This window comes from Boleophthalmus pectinirostris, unplaced genomic scaffold (genome assembly GCF_026225935.1).
Source record: "Boleophthalmus pectinirostris isolate CB_2022bp ecotype Guang Dong unplaced genomic scaffold, ASM2622593v1 HiC_scaffold_4, whole genome shotgun sequence".
Lineage (NCBI taxonomy): Eukaryota > Metazoa > Chordata > Actinopteri > Gobiiformes > Gobiidae > Boleophthalmus > Boleophthalmus pectinirostris.
Genome location: NW_026571353.1, coordinates 18,655,771 through 18,682,506, shown reverse-complemented (window position 1 = coordinate 18,682,506; position 26,736 = coordinate 18,655,771). Strand labels below are relative to the sequence as shown.

The following is a 26,736-nucleotide window of genomic DNA, read 5'->3' as shown; positions in this document are numbered from 1 at the left end:
ACAGCTACAGAAAACATCCAAAATACAACTTGTTACTAGTGCTGGAGAAAACGGGAGCATAAAGGGGAGAATATTACACTTAACAACAATACCCATTTCATGTATTTGTGGATATATATTTAGGAGTGAGAACTAGCCATGGATGTATTAAAATAACTAGCCTACTTTATTTTGGTACTTCCGATGCGGTCGTAATGTGTTGAACTTGGCGCACTCTCTTTTGGTACACAGTAAAGCGTGGCTGCGACTCCTCCCCCTTGACCAGAATGAAGACAAGCTACTCAAGCCTTCGCCAAAAGCTCACTAAACTGCGGAACCAAGATCGGTGGCCTCAATTTCTCCACTTTATTGGTTATAGGTGTTCGTTCCGTAGCTACGCCGAGGCCTTTTTATGGATCACTTCGCTAATTGCTTCATCGCTTGCATCCAATGAGGCAGACACCTTCCTTCTTCCCAAGTTGCTGTTTAAGTTACCGCTAGCTTACGTTAGTTGCGTCGTTTGACAGCTAACGCTAATGCTAACTTGCTAGTTTCATTGGTACTCGACGCCAACTTCAAAACAAAGCCCGCAAATCGAAAAATGACCTGTACATCTGCTTTGTTATTGTAGGGCAGTGCGCTGGTACATTACGATTTCGCCTCTTGCTGACAATTATTTGCTTTTACGATCCTGCTTACTGCACCATGGCCATGCTTAATTTGCTACGTGAATGCTAAGATCAACCTGTAAGCAGGTTTAGCTCTGATCTGTTTGAATTGACAACACTCAGTCCACGTCGTATAGACTTTGTACACTTGCGTTTAAATGTCTGAAAAGAGTTCATCGTCCGGGTCAGATGAGGATGTGGACCCCGAGTCTGGGCAGCCCATGGAGCTGGGTGGTGTTTTGAGCAAAGTAAGTGCTAGTTTAAAGGGATTTGCATACAAACACAATTTTCTCCTATTTCTCTATACTGACGAGCATTTGTTTTGTTTCAGTGGACAAATTACATACATGGATGGCAGGACAGATGGGTTGTGTTGAAAAACAATACTTTGAGCTACTACAAATCAGAGGATGAGAGGGAATACGGGTGCAGAGGATCTTTGTGCCTCAGCAAGGCTGTCATCACAGTAAGTATCTGTTCTACTATAAGGAACAATCAGGGTCTTTTATTAGGCTTTGAAAACAAAAACACCTGTGTACCCATTTGAACTCAGAATGATGCATCCAAGAGTGCATTTGTGGTTGTGCTTGAGTACTCCTGTCTTTGTTACCTGTCTATCCTGTCTACTAACTTCATGCCATCAGCAGTTTAACCCTTACATCATATTTATCAAAGACATTTAGCTAACTATTAACTAGTAACAAACCTACTATTCAAACACTGTTCATTTATAGTTGGAACACAACAAGTAATCACATGCTTACTACTGACACCTATATGCTTTCTTCTTCAACTATATTACTATTTATTTTACCTTACAAATGGATTTTATAATGGTACCGTCCATGTTGCTAACAGATAACAGAAATCTCACACCTGGTTAAATATTCACCGTTCTCTCACTCTGTACACTCTGTAACTCAAAACAAATACTTTACTGTGATTTGTGCAAGAGGATTATTTGAGTCAAACCACAACAAATCACAAGATTAGGCGCACTGTTTTTTTGTTCCCTACTTAGTTAGTCCGTAATCAAGGCTAATAAGCAGTCAACACTATCTATTACTTTGTCTTTTTGCAATCTGAACTCTGTCATAGTAGGAATTTTATGAGCCATAGAGCCAGTTGTTTGCTTTTGCTCGCATTTCATTCCAAAGATCTACAGCCTGTGCTTTCCAAGACACGGTTTGGTATGAAGGCTGAGGAATGCAGAAACAAACTGTGTTACTACTCTCTGCAGTTTATCAATGTGTGGATGGATGCACTCACTGCACATACCAAGCAGACTTTGTACAAAGGGATAAAATGTACCGTCTAATAAACAATACAAATATGGTGGACTATTTTTGAATATGCAAAATCTCCAATTTACAAATTCAGTGTAACTATTTTTATATTTGAACTGTATTGCACTGTATAAGACTTTATAGAAAGAAATAGTGTCCACTCCTGTATCTTGTGCTGATACCAGGGATTTAGATCAAGTACAAGATGCATTAAGTGGATTGTAAAGTACTTTTATCGACTGTCTGATATGATATGGCTGGAAAAACTCCCATATTCCAAAACACATCTCTCAGTGTACTTTCAATTACAAGGCGGTTGAGATTTGGGAAAACCTACTATCTTTCAAGTCATTTGATCCACCTCAAGATATTTTAATGTGAAATGTGCAGTTCATAGTGCCAAAAGACCAAGACATGTTGCATAAGTATTTCTGCTGTGTGCTGGCAATGTCAGTGGCAGCAAATAAAATGGCACATGAGCATCATTCACCAAATTTAATAAAGATAAACAACATGAGGTATGTCAGCTGATGTTGGGGAGGAGAATCGAATGAATCGCACTCTCTCCAGCTCAGAGTATTAGACCTTTTTCTACGCCAGACTTCTGTTTAAATTCTTGTCTCACAGAGAAAGGGGAGTTCAACGCACGTGTTAGGGTGCCTAAGGCGGTCAGTGATTAGAGATTGGGTGGGGTGCACTATGGAGCGGGGGAGGTGAATAGTTGAAAGATTTGGACTTTGGTGATCTGGAAAAGCCTTTTTTATTTTGGAAGATTTTGGACTATGCCTTCAGCCTATACCATATAATCTTTTAATTAAAATGTCTTATTGTGTGCTGTATAAAAACATACACACTTGCATGTTGAAATTGACAACTATATTCTGTGGAGATAAAATATATTCTTCTTGCTTCTGTGTGTTTAAATTACATCCAGTGTCTAATGTGTGCTTGCTAATTGTTGCCCTCTCACCTTCACAGCCTCATGAATTTGACGAGTGCCGTTTTGACATCAGTGTGAATGACAGTGTGTGGTATCTCCGAGCGGAAGACCCCGAGCACAGACTGCAGTGGATAGAGTCCATAGAGCTACACAAAGTGAGTAGAAGTTTTTTTTGTTTTTTTTTTTATCACCAAGTTTCTCAGAGTAGTGCAAGTATTTGAATTGTGGGTTTCAGAATGATGAAAGTCTAACACGGTTGTCATAGCAATTGACAATTCAAAACAAACCTATTTCTTTTGTATGGGCAAAAGTCTTTAAGATATCACCAGTAAAAGGGAAGCTAAAACCGTGAATAGCGTGTTTCATAACAGATTGAGGTGAGTGATACTGCCAAAAACTTCTCTCTTTTTTTTTTTAGCTGATTACTACATTGAGACATTAAAAATGTGCTAAAACATGCCTGCAGATATCATGGTTGAGATTAAAGTATTGCCCAAAACATGAACCACAAAATTGCAGAAATATCACTTAATACATTTGTCACAGAGAAGATACTAGATACATACTTGAGCTACATACAAGTTTCTGTTCTTTTTATTTTTAATCAGCTCTTTTTTATTTTGTGTTTATTATTGACAATATACTCAATACTCAATATTTCATAATTTAGCAAAATTTCCCAAAGCTGCAAATGCCTATTACCCTTATTTATCTCTCATCTACACACAGTTAGCGCAGGGGTTGTTGAGGGGGATAGGTGTGGCAGCGGGATGGGGACTCTTGAACCCCTTGCCCCGGGAATGTGAGGAATCTGAATAGTGAACCGTTTTGGTGGGTATCCCCGTCAGAGAGCCGGTCAGAACAGCTGCCTGTTACTAGGATATCAGTGTAGTAGTGATTGTTTTCCCTGGTTCTGTATAAATCTATTTAAGCGTTTTTATAACCTTGAATACTAAAATAGCAGCCTGTTCATTTTTTAGCCTCACCTTCCTTTTTTATTTGTTTTGAAATCAGGTGTTTTTACGAAAGACATGGAAACGGAAATTGTATTTCCTGTTATTTATAAGTGGTAGCTTTTGTAGCTTACTTGAGTGGTATGAAAATAAATTGAAATATGAATTGATGGATAACTAATTTGTTACATTATTTACTCTCTGATATGAATATCTTGCAATTTTGTGTGTATGTTTCATAGATTATGTTATGTTGTTTGTAGATTATGTTATGTTGGAGTACTATGGCTGGATTGGTTGATGAGTGTGTATTTAAGGAGCACTTTGGGTCTGTTTCCATTGACAATGCTGTGAGAATATTTGGGGTTGTATGTGTTTGACCTGTAGTAACCTTAGAAGAATGCAGCAGTAGTGCAGTACTGCAGTGGCTCTGATGATTTGCACTGCCCCCATCTGGGCAGAAGAGGACATGCATTCTGCCATGGTTAGTGCACATCAAAGATGAGTGATTTGTCACTGTTTGCTTCTTTATAATGTATTATAGTGGATGGTTCACATTTGATTCTGATCAAACTAAGTGTATATTGACTTACCTCATCAGTGTCATCACATTTCTTTTAGTACTTTATTAATTGGTCTGTTTTATGTTTTGTTGTGTGGGAGTGTTGGTGTGTTGGTTGTGGTGCTAAACATTGTGATTTTAAGTGCTGCTCACAGTGAATAGCAGATTAGTTTACAATGATTTCACATACAAACTGAAAATTTCATAAACTTGTTAAATAACAGTATTTTCAAATCAGGACATTTGAGTAACTGATACTGCTTCAGGTTGGTTGGACTTTCTAAATTTAGTTAGATTAATGACACAAACGATTAAGCTGTAGACAGTCCTCCTACCCCTCATTATTCTCTCTCTCTCTCCCTGTTGTATTTCTTGATCAAGCGGTACAGTTGGCTGCTTCATTCGCCCACCCATTTAGCACTTGACTGAGTCTTACAGCCAGAGCCCAGACAGCTCTGCCTCTAATGCACATGTGCAGGTCCACACGGGGAGGAAGAGGAGGAGGAGAGCTCTCAGTGATGGATGCTGGACTTAAAGAGCGTCAGGAGAAGGTTTCATGTAACAGGGTGTGTGGTCTGTGGATGTTTGTATGGAGCAGGACTGTAAATGCTGTGTGTTTGTATCTGACTCCATCTATGTGAGTACAGGACTTTTTCTTGTGGCTTTTACGTGCTTCAGCGTTCAGCAAGTAGCTTCTTTTCCCTGCCTGTCTCACCATTTGGATACCAGCCATTCCTGCTCCTGTGGGAAAGCCCAAGCCTCTGTGTTTTGTGTGCTCCATCAGCTGTGTCCTGGGAAACGGCATCATTGGATGTGAATCCCTCAGTTGTGTGTTGGGAGCATCTGGGCCATGTTTGGGCCAGTGATCCATCGGGACTGCAGCAGCGCTCTGCTCTGCTTTGGCTGTGGGGTTAGTCCAATGGTGGGCATCAGCATGAGCACGCTGCCCTCCAGAACTTCGACTGTGGCACAGATCTCTAACACTGCTCTTTTTAAGCAGCCTCTTATCATTGTTCTGTTTGCATGAATTGCATAATCAATCCTCCTGATCACAGTTGCTTAGCAGTTAAAATTTCAAAACAAACATCCATGTACTCATTGTACTAAGAGAATTGTTAGAGTTGACTAAATGGTCATTAAGTGCAAGATGGGTGTTCAATACTTTTAAAAGTCCTTTAATGAGTAGGTTGTGAGCTTCGTGTGTTCTCATAGATGACTCAAAGTCTTATACCAGCATGAAAATCATCAACATTTATTCTTTCAGCATGTAACCTGAGAGTTTATTTATTTTTCTAGAATTGGTTTCTTCTGATCAACAACATGCCACCCTTCTGTACACCGGGCATTTTGTAACAACAAATCCTTGAATAGTAATAATGGCTTTATAAAATCTGATCCAAAATGCCATGGATCTGTTGTGTTGTCCAGTGATTCTGCTCTTGTTATTGGATTATCACATTTACCACACTGCACTGTCTCCTTCTGTTTCAGGCCGAGTCTGGTTATGGCTCTGAAACCAGTCTGAGACGTCATGGTTCGATGTTGTCACTTACATCAGCAGCAAGTGCCTTATCTGCCACCTCCTCATCCTCCTTTAAGGTACCTCTCCTAGCACACATTGATCGTAGTCTGTTTAAAATGTTACATTTATATTTTACTTTACCAGATGTTTTCTAAGTTCAGCTTGTGTTGTATTGACTCAGAAAGGACACAGGTTGCGTGAGAAATTGGCAGAAATGGAAACTTTTCGGGATATCCTCTGTCGTCAAGTGGACACTCTGCAGAAATACTTTGATTCCTGTGCTGATGGCATCTCTAGAGATGAATTTCAAAGAGATACGGGTAACAAAAATTGTGAGACACATCAGGTGTTAGGAAATTAGCTTTGACTTAACTTATTCATTTTAATAGTTGAAGAGGACGAAGATGAGGAGAATTTCCCTGCAACATCAAGAACCGACGCCGAATGTAACCATAACAACAATGGCAGCAAAGAGAAATGTGAGTGTGTGATAAACTGTCCCCTAGTTTTTAGATGCACTGCTGTTGTTTTTGTTATAGTTGTTTTTGTTTGTTTTTCTAGTGTTTCCTCCCGCCAGCCCCAAAGATATGAATGGTATTGATTTTAAGGGAGAAGCCATTACCTTCAAAGCCACCACTGCAGGCATCCTGTCCACTTTGTCCCATTGTATCGAGCTCATGGTGAAGCGCGAGGACAGCTGGCAGAAAAGACTGGATAAGGTATTTTGAACTGCTAATGAATTAACAATGAATCATGTGACTCATTCTTAGTTTGGATTGACAGTGGGCGTGCCCACAGCCACAACTGTAGAGCAATTTCTGAGTTAAAAGTTGGTGATGCCATGTCTAAAATGTCTGCAATTGGAGCAATAATGCACTATTTCAAGCAATATAATGTTCACACCATTTTGTGAAATCAAGTTTTTTCTACTAAGAATCTTTAAGTGTGCAATAGACAATTTACAACTATGTATGCTGCATTTTTGAGTAATGCACAGTCTTCACATATGTTTCGTCACAAAACTTGCCTCCAGTCTGATGTTGTCAAACCAGTTTTGTTTTTTTTTCGTCTTTGTAAGAAGGAGTGCTGCCCAACCCTAAACACACACAGACTCAAGACTGGGTAAAACTACCTCGGCCTTATCAGTTAGTAGGTTGAAGTCTGGGTGCTCACGTGGATAGGCCTACTTACATATTGAAAATGACTTCTTGGCGCACTCTATGGAAGCCATCGGCGAACTCTGTAAAATGGAGGAAAGAATCTCTCAAATGCCAGGCTCAGAACTGGATCCCTCTTCAGACCTGCAGCCGCTTCTTTACAGTAGGTCTCTGGTCGTAGATCTCTGGTCATAGATCATTAGACAGATCATAGATCAGACAGTTGTTGTATTATGTATTGTAGATTGGGCATAAGGTTATATAGAGTTATTACTGGAAATTTATTTTGGTCCAACCCTTTTGCTGTTTGTAGCTTAGTTTGATGTTCCTGTGATTTCTTCAGTTCGGTTGGTTTTCAGGTATTTAGACGCCGAGTTCAGTTCTACCTGCAAGGGTCATCTTTAATATTACATTTTAATGTTTTAATTCATGTATCAGTGTCAGCCTCGATTTGCTAAATCCCTTCCTTCTACTAAAACATGCTAAATTACATGTTCAGAAGCAGTGTGTTGTTCTTTGCTCTCATTTTCTCTAAAGAGTGCCTTCTGCCCCTAGCATCAAATAACAGCGTTAGGTAAAACCTGTTGAATTCCACCCACAGGTGAATAATGTGGTGTGTTTTTTTTTTCTTTTTATAGCAGTACCTCTGTCACCTGAGATTGCATTCAAAAGGAATACACAATTAGATATTTCAATGCAGCATAGTGTCTCCAAAGTGTTTTATGATAATAACTAATGACTAAAATAGCAATCTTTGTTTTTAGGAGCTGGAGAAAAGAAGACGACTAGAAGAGGCCTACAAGTGTGCTATGAATGAATTGAAGAAGAAGTCACATTATGGAGGTCCAGACTATGAGGCAAGATATACTTTAAAAGCTCTTTGTGTCAAAGTGTTTACTTTTTGCCCTTCAAGCATGGAGGACTTCTGCTGACATGTGCATGTTTTTGCTTTCCCACAGGAGGGTCCCAATAGTCTCATTAATGAGGATGAGTTTTTTGATGCAGTAGAAGCAGAATTGGATAGACAAGACAAAATAGATGAGCAGGTAATTCATTTTCATATTTCCTTGATGAATATTCCAACATTTCAAACATGTAATAACAATTTTAATTTTGAAATTACTGCAGTAGGTGCCACATTTACTCAGTGTAAAATTACTATAGCATTTTATAAGTTTTGCCTCACAATCCAGCAAGAGGCATGTAGAATATAATAAACTCAGAAACCCAGTATAACTTGGTGTACACATGTACAATCAGAGTAGGAATTAATGTTAAAGATATCAGTAAATTATTTTAAAAGTATTGTGACTGTGTTTCTTTCACAGAGCCAGTCTGAGAAAGTCAGACGAATCACTCCGGTTCCTGCCACTGACCCGTATTCCACTATCGGCTCTCATCGGTTATCTGCCAAGGTGCTCAGTCTTTTAACTCTCAGTACATCTATTTATGTATTTAAAATATTTATTGTTGATGAATGCAATATTCAATTGTGGCAAATAACTTAATAATGATTTGATCCCTGAAAGTTGGTTAGTTCATTTGATTGATGTTCATGTTTACAAAAACACAACTCTCTTTTATCCTGTCCTTTATTATAAATGCTTTTTTCCTTCTTTCTTTGTCTTTCTCTGCTGTCCAGCCTCATAGCTTTTCCTCTTCCCTGTCCTCCATTGAGTTATTCAGTGCTTCAGATGACATTCACAGATTCAGCGCACAGGTACAGTCGCTAGAGAAGCTCTCTTCAGTCACAGTGAGATGTAACTGCCCACCGTTTCCACCTTTTCTAACCAGCGTACAAGCAAAAGGCTTGACAATGTCCACTAACCAGTTTTCTCCAGGATTTTTGCTAAAGCTTTCATTGTCTATTCATTGGTATAGGATGCAGTTATTCCTGGAGTGACTAAAGCTTCATTAACATTACATTAACATTACATTAACCTAGTCGCATGAATGTGAAACCATTTCTCTAAAGTCATTCTTCACGTGTTATGCTTGTTATGTACCTTACTGAGTTTTAAACCCACAGAACAGGTTTAATACTTGGACATACATGTTGTGAACCCAGACTGACTAATTATAAAAAATAAGCAGGCTCTGAGAAAAAAGCATTATATAACATATGTTTGTTAATGGGTTTCCACATAAATCACAATATTTTTTATGAACAAAAATAAGGAAAAGTATCACCATACATTATACCTTTTATAGGCCTGATTATTTTTTTGCTTTGTATCATCAGTCTGTGGTTTGGCTCCTGAAGCAGAAGAGCATATGTTTTCAGTAAAGTTGATGAAACTGATTTTGACTTTGCTCAGGTGGAGGAGATGGTGCAGAATCACATGACCTACTCCCTTCAGGATGTGGGCGGTGATGCCAACTGGCAGCTGGTAATAGAGGAAGGCGAGATGAAGGTGAGGAGGATGATTCATTTGACTTAATCTTACAATGAATATATAAGACATTTATATTTCTCTCCCTTTCTTTTGTTTTAGGTTTACAGAAGAGAGGTGGAGGAAAATGGTATTGTTTTGGACCCACTTAAAGCGACGCATGCTGTGAAAGGTGTAACAGGACATGAAGTCTGCCACTACTTTTGGGATACCGCTGTCCGAATGGACTGGGAGAGTAAGACACCTTACCATTTATTATAACAACAAGCTTCAACTGTATTTTAACCTGCCTGTCTCTCTTTATTTTAAGCCACCATAGAAAACTTTAATGTTGTGGAAACACTGTCAGATAATGCCATTATTGTGTATCAGACACACAAGGTAGAGACTTTATGTAATTTTAAAAATATTCAAATTGCATTACTCTGCCTATTGATGACTGAGTGACTGGTTGTGTTTCAGAGGGTATGGCCTGCCTCTCAGCGAGATGTCCTTTACCTGTCGGCCATAAGAAAAATCTTGGCGACAAATGAGAACGACCCTGACACGTGGCTTGTCTGTAACTTCTCTGTGGATCATGACAATGCCCCTGTAACTACACTCTTTTTATTTTTTATCTGACAAGGGTCCTTTGACTTTTACTTAGGGAAAACGCTTTTCTTTCAGCCTACAAACCGCTGTGTTCGTGCCAAAATCAATGTTGCTATGATCTGCCAAACTCTGGTTAGTCCACCAGAGGGAGACAAAGAAATTAGCAGAGACAACATCCTCTGTAAAATCACATATGTTGCCAATGGTAAGTGGTATCTTGACAACTTGTTTGAAGAAATGAGTAGTACCCTGTTGATTGATTTAATCCATTCTCTATTGTGTTTGAATGCAGTAAATCCTGGTGGCTGGGCTCCAGCCTCAGTTCTTAGAGCAGTGGCCAAAAGAGAATACCCCAAGTTCCTTAAACGCTTTACCTCCTACGTCCAAGAAAAAACTGCTGGGAATCCCATCCTCTTCTGATGACACAAGGTAAATCAGGCCAGTGAAGCAGTACATGTGTTTAACTTGCAGCGCATTACAACTAATAATTTTACATGATTAGTTAAACAAATAAAAACTCATGTGACTTTTTCCAGGATTGTTAAAGTTTCAGAGGAGACAGGTTCAGCCCTAAGTGACTGTCAGAGACTTCATGAGTCATGCATTTGTCAGAACAGAAGAGGCTGCATCGCCCGGATCCAGATTTTTGCTTAGAGAAGTTAATATGGCTTTAATCCATCTTCCTGGCCATCTTTCTATCGATAGAGTTTCTAAATGTTTTTGACTGGTTGCTACCACCATTTTTGCTTTTGTAAATTGTTTTGTATATTTTATATAATTATAAACTTACTGAATTTGGGGTTCACTTTAATCATTAGTATTTCAGCCGTTTGTTTTGCTGCTAAAATAACTACTATGGGAGAGATATCCTGAAGGGAGGTAAACAATCACCTCTTTTTGCCTTCTTTATGTCTCCAGTGAAGACTTGTTTTACTGGAGGTTTTAGAGATTCTACATTAGGATAAGCAGCTTTTGGAGAACACCATGGACACAACACATTGTACAGATAAACAATGTTACTTTATCAGTGTGAAATGTGAATTGACTGTTAAATGCTTGAACTTGCAGACAGTAGTGGACCAAGAAGGCCTGGAGCAGAATATTAAGACATATTGAAATTTGATGACGATTGATTTGATGCTGGAACAGACTGTAGATCAATTGCAGTGTCTTTTTTAAAAAGCCAAATTGTTTGCAACCAATACTACAAGGATAGTTTTTTTACTAAATACTGTTATTTGCCCAGGTTCTTCTTCTCCATGAAATTATTTCCGTTTTTATATTTTTTTTTGTGTGCGACTGAACTGCTCTCTCCTGCTGTTGTTATGCAGGAAAATTAAAGATGTAATTTGGGAAATATCTAATCCCAGTGTAATCCATTCAGTCATACTGTAAACATAACTTCACCATCGCAGACCACTGACTGACCACGCCCCTGATGCCTTAGATCCTAGGCCCAACACAGGTCCTGGTTTACACACTAATGTGCATTTAACAGCCGCGTCATGAATGGGGACAGAGACATTTCACTTCACTTTACCTCATGTGCGTAACTTGTGCTTCTTACCCCTTTAATGTGGGTATTTCTTTTGTTGATCGATGTGACAGTACATCAGATGCTAATATAGCTCAGTAAAGATTTAACTTTGTCTTCTTCATAACTACATGGTTTATGAGCAAATCCAATTAACATTTAAATTTTCTTATTTACACACTTGGTATCTAATTCCTACATCAGAAATGGTATTCTTTGCACTAAATGTACTGCAGTTTGACTATAATCTGTAAATTAAAATTGTTTGACAAAAGTTATGTGTCCTAGGAATGAAACACTACACAGACTACACAAGAACCGTTGGTTCATAGTTTATTTATATTCTCTTCTCTATAAATATGCATTGCCTTATACATTCAAAGATTTAAGATTCAGAAAATGAAGTAATAAAATTTACAGAATAAATTATTGTCTGCACTGATGAACATAAGCATTAGCTATGGTCTTGATAGAGTCAGTCTCATTGCTTCTTTAAGAGGACACACTAGATATCCTGAGAAAAAGCATGAAGTGTATGCATCACAATGATCTACGATGCTCCTTCTGAGTCATTTGAAAAGTAAAAGTGCATTGTAACACACCCATTATTAGCCCCACCAAAGCAATGAACGGAACTTGTTTTACAGTTATCCAGAGTGGTGTCAAAAGTGCCTTTAGTAAAGAGCAAATGGGTCATACTCTGTCCAGTCTGCAGTAACTAGACTCAAGATGGAGGCAAGGATCTGGTTTGAATCCAGCACAAGAAACCAGAGCCGTGGGCAAGGAGGCCTGCTTCACAACAGAAACAGTTCATTTGGCCTTGGTTTTAAGATCCACAGAGTTCGATCGGCTCATCACTTCTGTTGGCATTATCAGGCATGTCTCTCCTGGTCCTGTCTTGCGCAGAGGCCAAGATGATCATCAAATTACTGTAAACTTTTGTGGACCAATGATGAAAGCAGCTGTAAACTCTAAAGTGTCTTTCATTCCTCTAAGGTCAGCAGGAAAACGATAAGAAATGCATACTGTAACAGTTACAGTACAGTTGAACCTCTGCATGGGCCATATAAACATACACATATAAAACTTAATGGCACAGAGTAAATGCATGCTCTAAAAGCTCTTTTTGCTCATTCAACATAACGGAATGTCACATAGGGTCAGACAGCTGTGGATTACTTCTTTCTTTAGTCCACTGAAGTATTTTCTCTCTTGGCTAAAATGAGTGGCAACACGAATCTAGCAGCACTGGAAATCAAGACCCTGTGGTCTTCATGATGACATGCAGATTGTCAGATGATTGGCTGAAGACTGTAGAGGAGTATGTTCACTATAACAGATGATAAGAGACCACTGTTAATGCACATCAAACTACTCAGATGCTACATAAGGAGAAAACTCACCAGGTAGACATCCAGAACTGATCCATCGTCTCTGTCCATGTCCACATCCATAGTGCTCTGCTCTGATGTCAGGCAGATGGCGCTGTCCTCCAGGGTGAATGTGGAGCTAGACCCACCATCATCCCTGAGAAAGAGACAGCGAGGGGAAGAACTTAATATTTTTAGGGCTGTCATCAATGACACAAGTCCTTGATTGACTAAAGACATGCCGTATTGGTTCTTTTAGCCAACTAAAGGGGGGCAAGGCAAAAGCTCTCTATGATCTGACTGTAACTGCACTCAAAAATACTACAACTGCATTTGAGTTCATGCAAAAACATCTATTTATACATTTGTTTATATACAGAAAAGTACCAGAAAAACTTGTATTTATATAGAAAAAAGGCACATTAAACACAGGATTTACTCCCTACCTTCTCGTCAGCTGTTGTACATATAATTTCTTATACTCTAAATAAAAAATTTGTTGACTAATACAACATTTGGTCGTTTTCAAGGTCAACAAGGTAGTATATAAAAAAAATGAACTTGGTTAGATAGAAACCACTAGAGGGCAAAATATAAGATTTTTTTTTTTTTGTCCATTGTAATTTTTATGTCATTGTACTGGCTCTCCTTCTTAACAGTGTCTGTGTATATGAGCACCCATAGTACACTATGTAATACTAGTACATGCTGATATTGTATTGTGTGTTTCAGTACAATAATGGCAGAAGAGAGGATGACAAAGATGCTGTTTAAAAATTAATAGGGAGAGTTGACAGAACCATGTCAGGACAGCAGGTGACTGATGAAGAAAATAGGGGCAAACTCAAGTAACGGGGACAGAAAATGGTGTATGAACTGAACCTATAACACTCCACTCAATTGGAAAACAATGAAAGAGCTTATTTAAGGGTCGCTTGTTTTACGTACTCTGATCAACCAAAACATAGAATAATTCTTTGTTTTGAGTTGCTAATTTCTAGAACATCAATGGCTATTTCTTCATCCCACCGAAACCCATAAGAAATTCAATGTTGTGCTTGATTCTATTATCATATGCGCCTACAGTACAACTTCGACACTGGAGTCAGAATAAAAGAAACATATTATATAATATTATGACATATTAGTAGATAATACTGATCACCTTAATAATAGTAATAAAATATATACTATTATATATCTGCTGCAGACAGATCACCTGCTCTATGTGTCATAGGGGATTTTGTAAGAGGTGTATATTTACATATTCATTATGTGCATTTGTGTCCATGTTGTGTTTACTCTGCTGTGGAAAATTTAAACTGTGAAAATGCAGTTCAAATTAAGTGACGCATTCATCCATAGATCCACATTCATGATGGAGAGTTTTCAGTATCGTACCTTTCATCTGTTTGGTTGTCTACGTTGACAAAGATGGAGGAGGTGGAGATGGTTCCCATGGAGGACCCGTCGTAAAAGGAGGGGGTTACAGGTACCAGATCGGGGCGCCGATATGACCCGAACACAGCTGAGGAGAGAGAGTCATATGACCTCAGTGGAAGCACAAGGCCGACTTAGAAACTCTCATTAATCAATGAAATCCTTTTTATTTTGTATGGCTCAATTTAACATGAATAGGAAGGATGATGCCTGAGTGGCAGTGTGGTGTAGTATTCACCCACTAAACTGAAGTTGGAGGTTTGAACCCTCACCACAACCTACTGCTGGTCTGTACTTTGGCAAGACACTTCTCTGCCTTGCCTCAGTGTTTGTGGTGTTTGTAAGAGTAACTGTTGGAAACTAGCCCATTTTATACAGGCATTTTCATGTATTAGTATAAATATAACTTTTATGTTGAGGTTTACTGGACAAGCAGTTACAGGAAAGCAGTGGGCCACTATTGTGCGCGACTGAATGAGAAAGTGTCACTTCTGGAAGGGTGTGTGTGTAAGAAGTGCTTCAGCAAAGTTAAAAATAACAGTGGGGGAGTTCACAAACTGGTCACCTGACTTTGTGTTTCCTGTAAAGACCCACACCCATGTTTCTTCCGGAGAGTGAAGACTAACTCTCATGCCATTGCCACTACTATTATTTAACTAATGGGTGCCAATGAATAAAACAGGAACTAAATGTGTAAAGTTGCTGTTGTAGTTGATACCTTGTCCATCTAGACTAGCCAGGCTGCGGGCCCCTCCCAGCCGGTCCTCCTCACTCCGCTCGTCTGTTTGGGATGAAAGGATCTCCTGGGAGGAAAACTTCAGAGCTGGGATAGATGTGCGTGTTCTCTTTGAAGGGGAGAACCGTAGAGCTGCACGGACAACCACAAAATACACCATTATAAACATTTTTTTAAAGGTTTTAGAGCTTTAGTCAGTTAGTTTTCAAAGTGAACAAGGACATTGCCCAATCTGCACCTAAAGATGTTTAATTATGTAGCTGAATAAACTTTAGTTCCTGGATTTCTATGGGGCATTGTAATTTCTTCCAAATGCATTTTTCCACTCTTTCACAGAGATCGCCTAAAGGCACCTCAGTTGTAAGTCTTTTAACAATATTTTGGACATTTGTTATTGTTGCTGTCTTTGAATTTTGTATCTCATATGTCAACAAAATTATAAATAATTAAAAAAAATGCCTCCAATCTTGCTGAGTTTGCATACATAGGATCAAGGAAGACAATTATATTTTAGAACCAGACAAAAATTGAAGAATGGCTGTTATTACTACAGATACATTTACACATTTTTCTGTTTGCTCAACTAGAGTTTTATGACTGAATGAAGGGATTATGTCCCTGAATTAGAACATTTTTAGCATGTATAGACCTTTGTTATACATACAGTTTATTTACATAAAGATGAAAATGCTGATACAAAGATAGACCTGTCTGGACCCACTGGGAGCTGAAGATAAACTGTTTAAGAAGCTTGGTGCAGAGGATCAGTCTTGGGTTCCACGAGCTCCACATGCCAGATTACTGCAGTCAGCATGAAATAAGCAAAACTGATCGCTACTGGATTTCATGGCCCTGTTTCTGTCTGTAAAAAGGGAGCCAGTGAAACCTTTTACTTTGTCATGTGCAACTATTTAGACTGTACAGACCTACATAATCACAACCAAGTCCTGATGAATTAAGGGCTTCTCTTAATATATAGTGCACTGAATTTAATTAAAGTTAACATTTTGACTACACATTCAATTAGGGCTTAGAATAGATCTACAAATCTCAATGGGGTTTTCTTGGTTAAAATAATAGTTAGATAAAAATGTGAACCACAGGGAGTGTCAGTGTAATTAATATGATCAAAAAAATTATGTGTGAAAAATTCTGTAAATAAAGTGCTGAGTTCAGGGTTGCTAGTTTTTCTATTTTTATATATGTGCTATTTCTATGTTGTAGCAATACAATATATATATATATATATATATATATATATATATATTTTTTTTTTTTTCAATACTGAATGAGCATCTAGTTTCAATACACGTTTATGCATTGATTAGTTTAGTATCTGGGTAACAATTTTTGACAGCCTTAGTGTGAGAAATATATATTGATATAACTCATTGTGAAACAAGCTTGATCCAGGCTAAATCCTCCAACAAAAACAAAATAACAGTCCAGTAATCTCTTTTACAGAAATAGCTCTTCATTATATTGGACACTCACGCTGGTTCTTCCTGAACACTCTGGTGCTCATAAATTTGAGGAAGCGACTGGCGTAAAACCCGGGACGATGCACTGAGACAGTATCCTGGAGGCACACAAAAATGGAGCTTCTATTAAACAGCAATGTGCAACAATGAAAAGCCCATTGATAAAAACAGTAGCTAAATTGAATGAAAATGTCTACTCACGCCATCATACACCAGGGCTTTCCATGAGTGTTCCAGCTTCTTGATAAGTCTGCAAAAAATAAAACTCTTATGCAACTCTGTTCCTTTCTTTTTATGCCACATCAAATCTCAGATGCTCCTCACACAACATACTGCACAGCCATCCCCTTTTTAGCATTTCAAAGTCCAATTATATAACATTGGTCTTTGAGGTTTGTCTTTGATTGAGCAGAAAAAATCCAGAATAAACAGTGACAAATCCGCTGATGTTCCAATAACATCATGCTTCCTCTGCCACTGTGCTTTGAATGCTTTACATGGAGTCTGTGCCCTTTTATGACCTCTTTAGCATCTGTAAACAAAATATTACAATGTATTTTTTCCAATACTAAAGCTAAATGTCATCCACAATACAAAAACAGCTTAGTCTTCAAAAATCCCTTAATGCTGTTTGTTACACTTTATTTGTCAAACACTTGGCTCAATTACCTGTACGACTGAAGAATGTCAATGATTCCCAGGAAGATCAGCAACTTTTCTTCTTTGAGTGTTTTTGCTGGAATCCCTCCCATCCTGAAAATATCAGTTTCTGGTTACCTATTCCATCCAACTCATTGTATGACCTTTGACCTCACACCTTATGGACAGCGTATGAATAAAGCTTTGGTCACATGGTCTGTTCTTTTACATGACTAACCATATTACTTGCATGAAAGCATGTTCCAATATTATCAGATCTTAGAGTGATGATCAAAACCATGAGTGAAGAGAAATTAACCCAATGAACAACATATTAAACTTGTACATGTTTTCATGCTCTATATGTTTATGTGTTTAGTCTGTAATGAGTCGTATTGAGGAGCATGTTCAAAGTAAACATTAAACCCATGAGCTAAAGCTACAGTTTCAGAGTTGCCTGTTCAAACAGACAGTTCTCTTTTACTTTTGTTTGGGAAAGGCTCAGACAGGGTTTATATTGGTGTGTGCTGTCACAGTAAATACACGACTGATGGCTTGTTTGTATTAGGGTAGCTAAGGTTATGCTAACGCCTAGCTCTGTGCGAGAGTTGTGTGTCCATATATGTGTAGATGATATGAACATTTCCAAGGCAGTAGCTCACGTGTCGTCCGTGCTAAGCACTTCAGCTGCTTTGCCGTCTCCCTGGATGGACTCCATGGCAGTGGAGTAGAGCACCCGCTGGCCCTGCGGCCTCCTGCCATCGCCCCCTGCCTGCCCTGGCTCGCTACTGTCCCTGTGGTGCTGGTCCAACACGTGCACTCCCAGCAACAGGCTGTAGTCCATGATCTTAAAACTCTCCAGGACCTGCACAGCACAGTCAATGGGGAAACATGAAAAATAACTCAATACATTCACTAACACAGTTGCAATAGTGACCATAATAGACTAATGATATTATATAATATCATAATATATTTATAACTATAAATAAGTTTTGATTTGAGAGATAACTCATAAAGAAATGCATGTGTTTTCTAAGTAAATGACTTTATCCCCATCACCTGTGTAGGTAATTGTACATCTCAGCAGTTCAGAAACCTCAAAGGAAGTCTGTGTGTAAACCAGGTGGGCGCTAAATAAACAAGGTGTTTCTCCGCAGTGTTACACATTGACCTGTGTGAGGGGCCTTTCACCCCACGACTGCATGTCTCCTGTCTGTGCCACTCTCATGAGAAAACAGCATCGACTGTTGGGTTTGATCTGGAAGAGGTCCATTGTTTATTCACCATGATTGATGCTTATCAGACAACTCAGACTGCAGCAGGTCAGATTCTCTCAGAAGCAGATTGTAAAGAAATGGGTGCTTTTGTTAAGGATATATAAATGCCCAAAACTGCAAATTATTGATTAGTTTATAGTAGTAATACTAGTTTTACTACTGATTAGTAAATATATTTTTTGACAACCTTATATAGACGTGACACAAAATGTACTACTAAAAACAAACAACACACACATTTTCCCACATTGCTGTTGTCATTAGTGTTCTAGCATGAGCAAAAAAAAAGACCATGGTAATGCATTATGCATGACTGATTGACTGGGAGCTACAACATCAGATAAGTTGAACATATTGTGGATATATTACTTCATGTAAAATTGTAACACTACTCTTGATGTTTGTAGACTCAACATTACAGCAAAGTTCCTGTAGTGAACTAATGATTTCCCTTCTTGCATATTTTCTTTAAAAATGCTCCATACATTCAGTTGTTCTCTTTAGAAATGGTTTTATCGTAAAGGTCCTACATTACACAAATTTGACTCTTGTAAGTTTTAAGACATGTTATAATAACCTTTATTATTAGTCTGTCTACATCTCCAAAGCTCAAAATGCTCTTTTCCACCTTGTGATGTCACAAAACGTCTATTTTCAAGTTAACAGCTACCTTTTACATTTTGTGCAGTCAAGATTGGCAATTCCAGGACCAAAATCATTCAATTTATTCTATAGAAGGCGTGTGGAGCAGTATTATCACATGACACCACAAGGTGGAACAAAGTGTTTTCTATTCAAGAGAAGAACTCAAAATCAGGTAGATGTTTTGGAAACAAAAATCCAAAAACTGTGTAATATGGGTGCTTTAAAGGTCATCTTTTATACACTTACACACAACTCACAAGGGCATACTCTCAATGAAGTACCCTGATAGTGTGGCTTTGTCTGCTCCTTTTTCCATATCCACTATTTGCATTCACTCCCACAGTATTCACCATCAGTCACACAGGAGACATTTACAGCAAACATGTGCTGTCTCACTATATTGTATTATTACTTTAATTATAAAGTTTTTAATTTTATCTTTAAGTTTCAGCGATGGGCAACATTGACCATATAATAATGTTGTTGTTGCAGCAGTATCCTGGCATTCATTATGTCAAAACTGTTTAAATATACATACACATATCACAACATTGACTGTAAAATTTTCCTAGTGCAGACATATCAATTAAGCTTAATGGGAAATTTACATTTAAATTTTTTTAATCAGCTCTTTTTATCATAAATAATACACTCAATATTAATACTTTGCAATATGAAAGCAACATTTGATCTTCAAAATCAAAACAACATTCATGACTCAATATTTGGATAATCTGCCCACCTCTACATCCCAACTGTACCCAAAATATATTTGGGTATGTAACAGTCTCCGAGGATAAGACTGAAACCTCTGAATAACAGAACCAAGAGTCAAGACTGAAAACAAATCAGGAATGTCTGAATGTTCTAATATGATGTACTTCCTTTAGACATTTTCTGCTTCAAAGGTCCAAGCAATTCCGATGCGAAATATATTCATTGCAACAAATTATCAGCATTATCAGTTGGACCAAGTTAAATATTCAAATAATGTATTCACAAATTAATATCTAGTGGCAGACTGAATGTTCTTCCAAAAACAATCGCATAAAGAAATGGGATTTCCTTGTATAGCCTGTTTTATCATTTGTCTATTCCTGGAAAGGCCTTTTAAGAAAATGTTAACTCAGCAATATAACTCTGATCTGAATTCTTCTGATAACACAATCCACTATGCCACAAATAGAAAGCATAAAATAAAACACAGGCATAATTTCCATAGTAATATAAAATATATCTTAGAAGAATAACAACAGCATCTTATACATCTACATCTAAAGTGACTCTAACCAGCCCCTTTTGGACTATTCTCATTATTGTCACTGGATCTTGAGACAGTTATATAGTGAACTGTCATTATGAATTGGCAACACTGGGTCTTATGCAACAACACATGCCTGCCCCATTACTCCACTGTGTATGTTTCTATTCCTGCAGATTAATGAGCTAAACTGTATTTCCTGCCAAGTAAATCAGATTTAACAGGAATAATGATCTGCATAGAGACTTAGGAGGATGTTATGGACCCACACCACTCCCTGTAAGTCACTCTATTATGGGATTCATGAATTATTAATGCAGTGTGTTGTTTTGGCATTTGGGCAGTGTCAGGGGAGCTGCAGAGTAATGGAGACCAGTGTGCATACCCAGCATTTTCCTGTCACACATAAAAAAGATGTCTACACGCCTTCATCTGTTCATCAGACTGCAAAATCTTATACTTTGTCCTTGTTAGGCCTGCCACGGTAACAAATTTGGAAGTGCAATATACTGTTACAGAGGTATACAGAGAAAACGATGATGCTGAAACTATTTAATGCCACTGACACAATAACAATAATGTAAGATAATCTCATAGACCATATAAAGAAGTTGACTAAGGGAGTGGGATGTCACCCATAGCATTCGACTCCAGTCAAATGAAGCTCACAATACTAGCAGTTACATGGGCAAATTTGGTGCTAGGGTGCTAGGCTCTAATGTAATGTAATGTGTAATGTTGAAATATATGCATATTAAAAAACAAACAAAAAAAGATCCCCAAGTTTAAATAAGAAAGGCAAGAGTCATAGCTATGAATCATTTAATCAATCATTAACTTGATCATTCAGTTTGCAGTTCACAGCAATAAAAATATCAAACTAACAACCATGCTCAACACGGAATAAATTGAATCAATTCAATTGTTTAATAAAGCACAAACACAAACAACCTTTACTTTTACTAACATTACATTAACATTATTGAGACTTGATGTAGCTCATGCCATCAACATTCCCCAGGGGTATGATACAAAACTGTAAACTCTGCTCTGTCTGAAGCTTTGTTACTCAATCTGAGCTTTATTTTAACACAGTCTGACCATAACAAGCTGACTTAAACGGAACTATAACAGGTGAGATGATTTGTGCTGTTACACGAAAGTCTCTCACACATTACAGTCACAAGCAGTCACTTACTTTTTTTGGTTGAAAATCAGTCACCTGAACAGGACCATGAATGCTCATATTGATTACAGGCTCCTGAAAATGTGTGTTTTTTTCTTGAGTTTTCAGACAATCTAAAGACTTTTTTAGTAGTTATTGCTAATGCGTGCATTGTGTCACCATGGTAACTAATGAACATTGTGCCATAGAAATACCCCCTACAAAGTATGATGTAAATATGATGTAGGCTACGTACCACCATTCATTGAGTCATGGCTTCACAGATACATATCCTATAGCATTCTCACTGAAATCTTGATACTTTTCAACCAGTTCTGAGCTGATTCACATTGCAGTATATATACAGTATATATCACCCTGTTACCATGCTATGCTCAACCCTGTTATAACACATGCGACTGCCTGTGTGTAGTAGTTCACAGCCTCTAGTGGGGTGATGGGGTTAGCTGCTTACTCATGGAAAAAGATTGTGCTTAGAGGGCACTTTGTTTCCCGCTCAAGAGGAGAGAGCAGGAAGCTGTGACAAAAACAAATTGTCTGCCGCATATGGAGGCCACAGAGGGTAAAAGCCCCAATGTGTTTGAATGCGTAATATTAAAAGGTAAAAATAAAGAACATAAACACAGATTACCAAATGTAGAGACAGTGGATGTTTTACAGGTAAACGAGACTTCCATTTTTATGTTGTAATCTCCTAAAGCATAACTAAGCAAATTTCTAGTTTGAGAATTTGTTAAGTGAAAATATATAAAATGAATAAAGATAAGAGAAGATAAAGCTTAAAGGTGCCCTGAGTAACTTTTCTTGTAGAGGGTCCGCCACCTGCTTGACTCCCTGTAAATGTTATTGTTTTTTTTCCTGGAATGTTCTACAGTATGGCATTTCAATTAACTATCTCCATGGTGACAAGGAGCCACATCAGCTGGCCAAGTTACAGGTCAGATCTGTGAAGAAGAAGGCCAGCTCACAGTAATAATGCATGTTTTTGAGGTAGTTTTGAGAAATAAATATAATTGAATAAATGCCGGATATATTTGTGTAATGCCATACTGTGGAACAACAAAGCTATAACATCACCATGGAGACAAGCACATGGTGGAACCTCCATCAGAAAAGTTACACAATGCCCATTTAAGTGTCATTAAAAACAAAGGCTTCCCAGAAAGTCCAGGTCTGAAAGCGACAGTTGTTTTGGACATGTAGAGGCACTGATAACTTCAAAGGGTAAAACAAGGAAGCCGCATACACCAAATTTAACTCCACAGTAAATACAAAATAACCAAAATTGAAAGCATGTGTTTTGTATGAAAACGAGGTAATTGCTTAACTAACAGACTGCAATACATTATTCATTACAGCTAACGCCCTTACAATAAATCAATTGGAACTGATAAAAAGTATCCATCGGACTATCAAAGTTCCTTCTCTTCCCACACCTAAAACAGGGAAAATATGGTGCTATAATAAAGCTTGTTAAACTGTTAGATAATAGGCCTGCATCATGTGACAGGGCATGTGGGACACCTTTTACAGACACAGTCACAATCTGGTCAGATGTAGCATAAGCTGAAGTATAATATGATCATAATTACTTCACATCAAGCAGAAATAATGGGATTAAGACACAGGGGGCTTTCAGTCTAAACACCATTAACCTGCCATAGAGTCTGTAATGTATTTAGAAGTGCATCAGGCAAAAGCTATACACTGTCAAATGTCAGTGATCCACAAACTTTTCAACCTAACAACTTAAAATATCTGGTTTGTCAATTTAAATAGTTTAACAACAAAGGACAGAAGATTATACTTAAAATTGTGGTATAAAACTTGGTATTGACAATTAGCCTATTTCTTAGTACTGAAATAGAGTTTAAAATTTCATTATCATTCCTATTTTAAGAACCAAAAATTATTAAGCCAGCAGTCTGCAGTTAATTTCTTTAATTCTTTCAGTAAGCGTCATCTACCACGCTTGTGTTTTTGCAGTATCATCACACTTAATTTAACTGTAAATGGGGCTTCCCTGTCCACTGTAGTTTTCATTGTTTTCTGTTTCTCAGTTTGAAGATGACCTCATTGGAAGAGGAAGGAAAGTGATATGCAATTCAGCAGTCTTTGGGCTGTCCTAGATCCTTCATTCTTAGCACTGTTACCAGTAAAAGCATCTGCCAAGTAAAAAAAACAAAAACAAAACAGGAACTGCAACAATACCCCATGAGTTTCAAAGCTGAAATTAAAGAAAATGTACACGCTTATTTTAAACCAGGTCTCTCTGGCTCCAAGATCTGTCTTAATCACATTTGTTCACCACAGAACTGTTATTGTGTTAGTGTGGCTATAGTTAGGTTAAGTTAATGTCCTTCAATACTAACATTTCTGACTCAATTTGATACTCAATTAATTTTGATAACACAACAAAACAAAAAATCACTCATACTACTTCTGAAAAACATATACAATGCAATGTATTATATATATACCTCAAAACTGAATATTGAATAGTATATAGTTTTTTACAACCAAACACTTTAGGCCATTTATTATTATATTATCTTTCTGATGTCCCAGGCTAAGTATTATAATACATTTCATGTCTATAGGTTTTCATAACCAAAGAAAAAAATGCTTAAGTCTCTAGCCGTTGTTATTCTACATTCCTGTAGCTTAAGTTCAGTGGGCTCTGAGCTCTTCATATGACAGATAACATAAGACCATGTGGTGAATGATATGTCCAGATTATATGCCTCTATATAGTCTGCTCAAACATCTGTAGAAGTGCTGGGGCCATTTAAAATGCATATGACTATACATTGATTTTTTATTTTTTTTTAATATGTATATATTTTTATTCTGGTAAAGTTTATAAATTTAAAACCGGGTTGGACATGGGCAGCATTATGACATATGTCAAGGTAATTCAATAACCTAGCACTCACAATGGTAACAAGAGGCAAACAATAAATGACAAATATTATAATATAATAAATATTTAGGTACTATCCCACTAAACTAAATAAAAAAATAAAAAACCTGAAAACCTGCCACATGTATTTTAAGAGATATTAGAGTAATGTAATTTTAAACTTACCCGACAGTCTCTCTGCAGAGTCTTCATCAGGTTGTTGTATGTCTCTGTGTCGAAGTAAAGGCCCTCCTCATGCATGTCCTGAAAGTCTAGGTCTTTGTATGTGGGACAGGACTTCTCTCTCTCCTTGCGGGACGCCCTCCTTTTGTATGTGGAGCCCTTCAGGTCGTACTTGTAGTGCATTTTCACAGATCGAGGCAGGACATTGTTCATTACCACCAGCCTGATGTTGATGCCTCCTGATTGGATACAGTAAAGGCCGTAGAACTTTGGCAGCAGCGTGCGGGGGTTCTGGTTCAAGTTCTGTGAGGTAAAAAGGACATATAGTTAATGTTATTAAAGAGAGGAAGATGAGTGCTTCAGTGGGTCAAAGTTCAGGTCAGGTGCTTATCAGGATCACAGTGGAAAAACTTCACTTACAAATATGAGAAAAAAAAGACAAAAATGCCTCGTATTTCTTCTTTTCAACAGTTAATGTTAAGTTTGGAGAACTGATAAACAAAGGTAGTCTTCTTGTCTCTCTTCTCGTCGTCATTCATAGAGTCAATATTTTGCCTGTAATATTGTGGTCATGTGGTTGTTTTTTATTATCTCATGGTGCACTCTGAGCTTTTTGCACATGTTTTCCAGTATGGTTTTAAAATACAAATGGCAAATAAACTAATTAACCAGCTAACTAGATGACATCTGAATTACAAAAATAAATGAATCTCAAATAGCATACATAGTAAACTGTAAATGTAAAGAAAAAAAGAACAGCTGAGGTCATCAAACATCAAGTGTGTGTTGCTCCAAAGTGGGTCATGGCCAAGATGTATAAATGAATACTTTGTACATTCCTTCTTTTTCTGTATCTAATGTACTGTATCTGTTTGACATTGACAAAGCCTTGAATGTATTTATAGTGTATTTATAGTACACAGTGTATCCGGATTTGTGAAGTTTAATAGGAAATATACTTAACCAAATGAAGGCAAAACAATACATATCCGTGTCAAGACAGGGTGTTGTAAGTTCAGTTGAGTTCAGTAAAATCAGTCATTTTCAATCTGGTGGTCACAGAGTTACAGAATAATATATGGAATAAATGAAAGCTCATGTAGTTGGGCTTAAACAAAACATGATATCATTCAAATGCAACTGTAAAAGCAGATTTGTATTTGTTGGCCTCTACAATGAATCTATCCTTGCCTTTCTCCCAAAATAAATTATCAATTTAATAACAGTCTCTCATGATAATGTGGGTAGCCTATTTCTTAGTGTTTGGAGGCTGCAAATGTCAGTGATAGTTATTATAGATTTGTGACTGAAAAAATTTCAAATTAAACACAACTGGTCTAAATAATAAGAAAAACAATGTAAAGAAAACTCTCTATCTCTTTATACTTATCCATCAGTTTCAAAATGCTGAAAAATTAGGACCATAGTGCCTAATAGTTGAAAACAGGGTCTTCAAGGGTAAAAAGTTCTCAAAATGGTGCCTATAACACGAAGCACAGGGATAGTATTGAGTAGAATTCGTCAGTGTCTCACCATGTAGTATCCAGGCAACAATCTCTGAAGAAACTTGGCCTCTTTGTGCTGGACGGTTTTGATGATGAATTCATCATCACTGGTCAGGTAGAAGAGGGAGCCACTGGCGCCGGGGTTGGTCAGCTCAATAAGGGGCTCATTCACAAGTGAGTACTACAACATGAAAAACACAAATAAACATTTACATACAACTTTAGACATTTAAATAAATAAATAAGGTGTCTTTAATGTTTTAACTATGTCAAAAGTCAAACCACGAAATAAGGTGACAGTTGGGCAGATCTGTGGTTCTTGGAATTTAAAAACTCAAAAATTAGACTACATCAGACCCTGGACTAAACTAGGGTCTAAGCAAGGTCCAAAGCAGGTCCAAAATAAATGCTGTTTAAAATCTGTTAACTTCAAATTGTGGAATAAGGTTACAGCTGGATACTGAGTCTAAACCAGGATTATGCACTAAATATGATTGTAACCCAGAGACCTTATGCAAATTAA

At 37.6% G+C, this 26,736-nt stretch overlaps 2 protein-coding genes across 3 annotated transcripts; one reads left to right on the top strand and one right to left on the bottom strand.

Annotated features, from left to right (window-relative positions):
- Nucleotides 1-231: 231 nt before the first annotated feature.
- On the top strand, nucleotides 232-11,859 carry cert1 (ceramide transporter 1). 2 transcript variants are annotated; one of them, XM_020920983.2, is made up of 18 exons: nucleotides 232-895; nucleotides 979-1,113; nucleotides 2,912-3,028; nucleotides 5,880-5,987; nucleotides 6,092-6,230; nucleotides 6,300-6,389; nucleotides 6,472-6,629; nucleotides 7,832-7,924; nucleotides 8,027-8,113; nucleotides 8,396-8,482; nucleotides 8,710-8,787; nucleotides 9,386-9,481; nucleotides 9,563-9,695; nucleotides 9,771-9,841; nucleotides 9,923-10,051; nucleotides 10,127-10,256; nucleotides 10,344-10,480; nucleotides 10,588-11,859. In XM_020920983.2, the coding sequence occupies exons 1-17, from the start codon at nucleotides 806-808 to the stop codon at nucleotides 10,469-10,471; spliced, it is 1,869 nt and encodes a 622-aa protein (XP_020776642.2). In that variant the 5' UTR covers nucleotides 232-805; the 3' UTR covers nucleotides 10,472-10,480; nucleotides 10,588-11,859. The 2 variants fall into 2 exon arrangements, with proteins under 2 accessions (XP_020776642.2, XP_020776643.2); XM_020920984.2 differs by lacking the exon at nucleotides 8,710-8,787 and having other exon boundaries at nucleotides 233-895.
- Nucleotides 11,860-11,901: 42 nt separating this feature from the next.
- Nucleotides 11,902-26,388, bottom strand: pip5k1bb (phosphatidylinositol-4-phosphate 5-kinase, type I, beta b; the record flags this gene model as incomplete). The annotated part of the gene is made up of 10 exons (XM_055162003.1): nucleotides 11,902-12,915; nucleotides 12,989-13,112; nucleotides 14,357-14,483; nucleotides 15,114-15,263; nucleotides 16,626-16,710; nucleotides 16,814-16,862; nucleotides 17,282-17,365; nucleotides 17,914-18,116; nucleotides 24,712-25,011; nucleotides 26,242-26,388. Coding segments are annotated over 10 exons (1,272 nt in total), but the record flags the coding sequence as incomplete, so codon positions are not given.
- Between the last annotated feature and the right edge of the window lie 348 nt (nucleotides 26,389-26,736).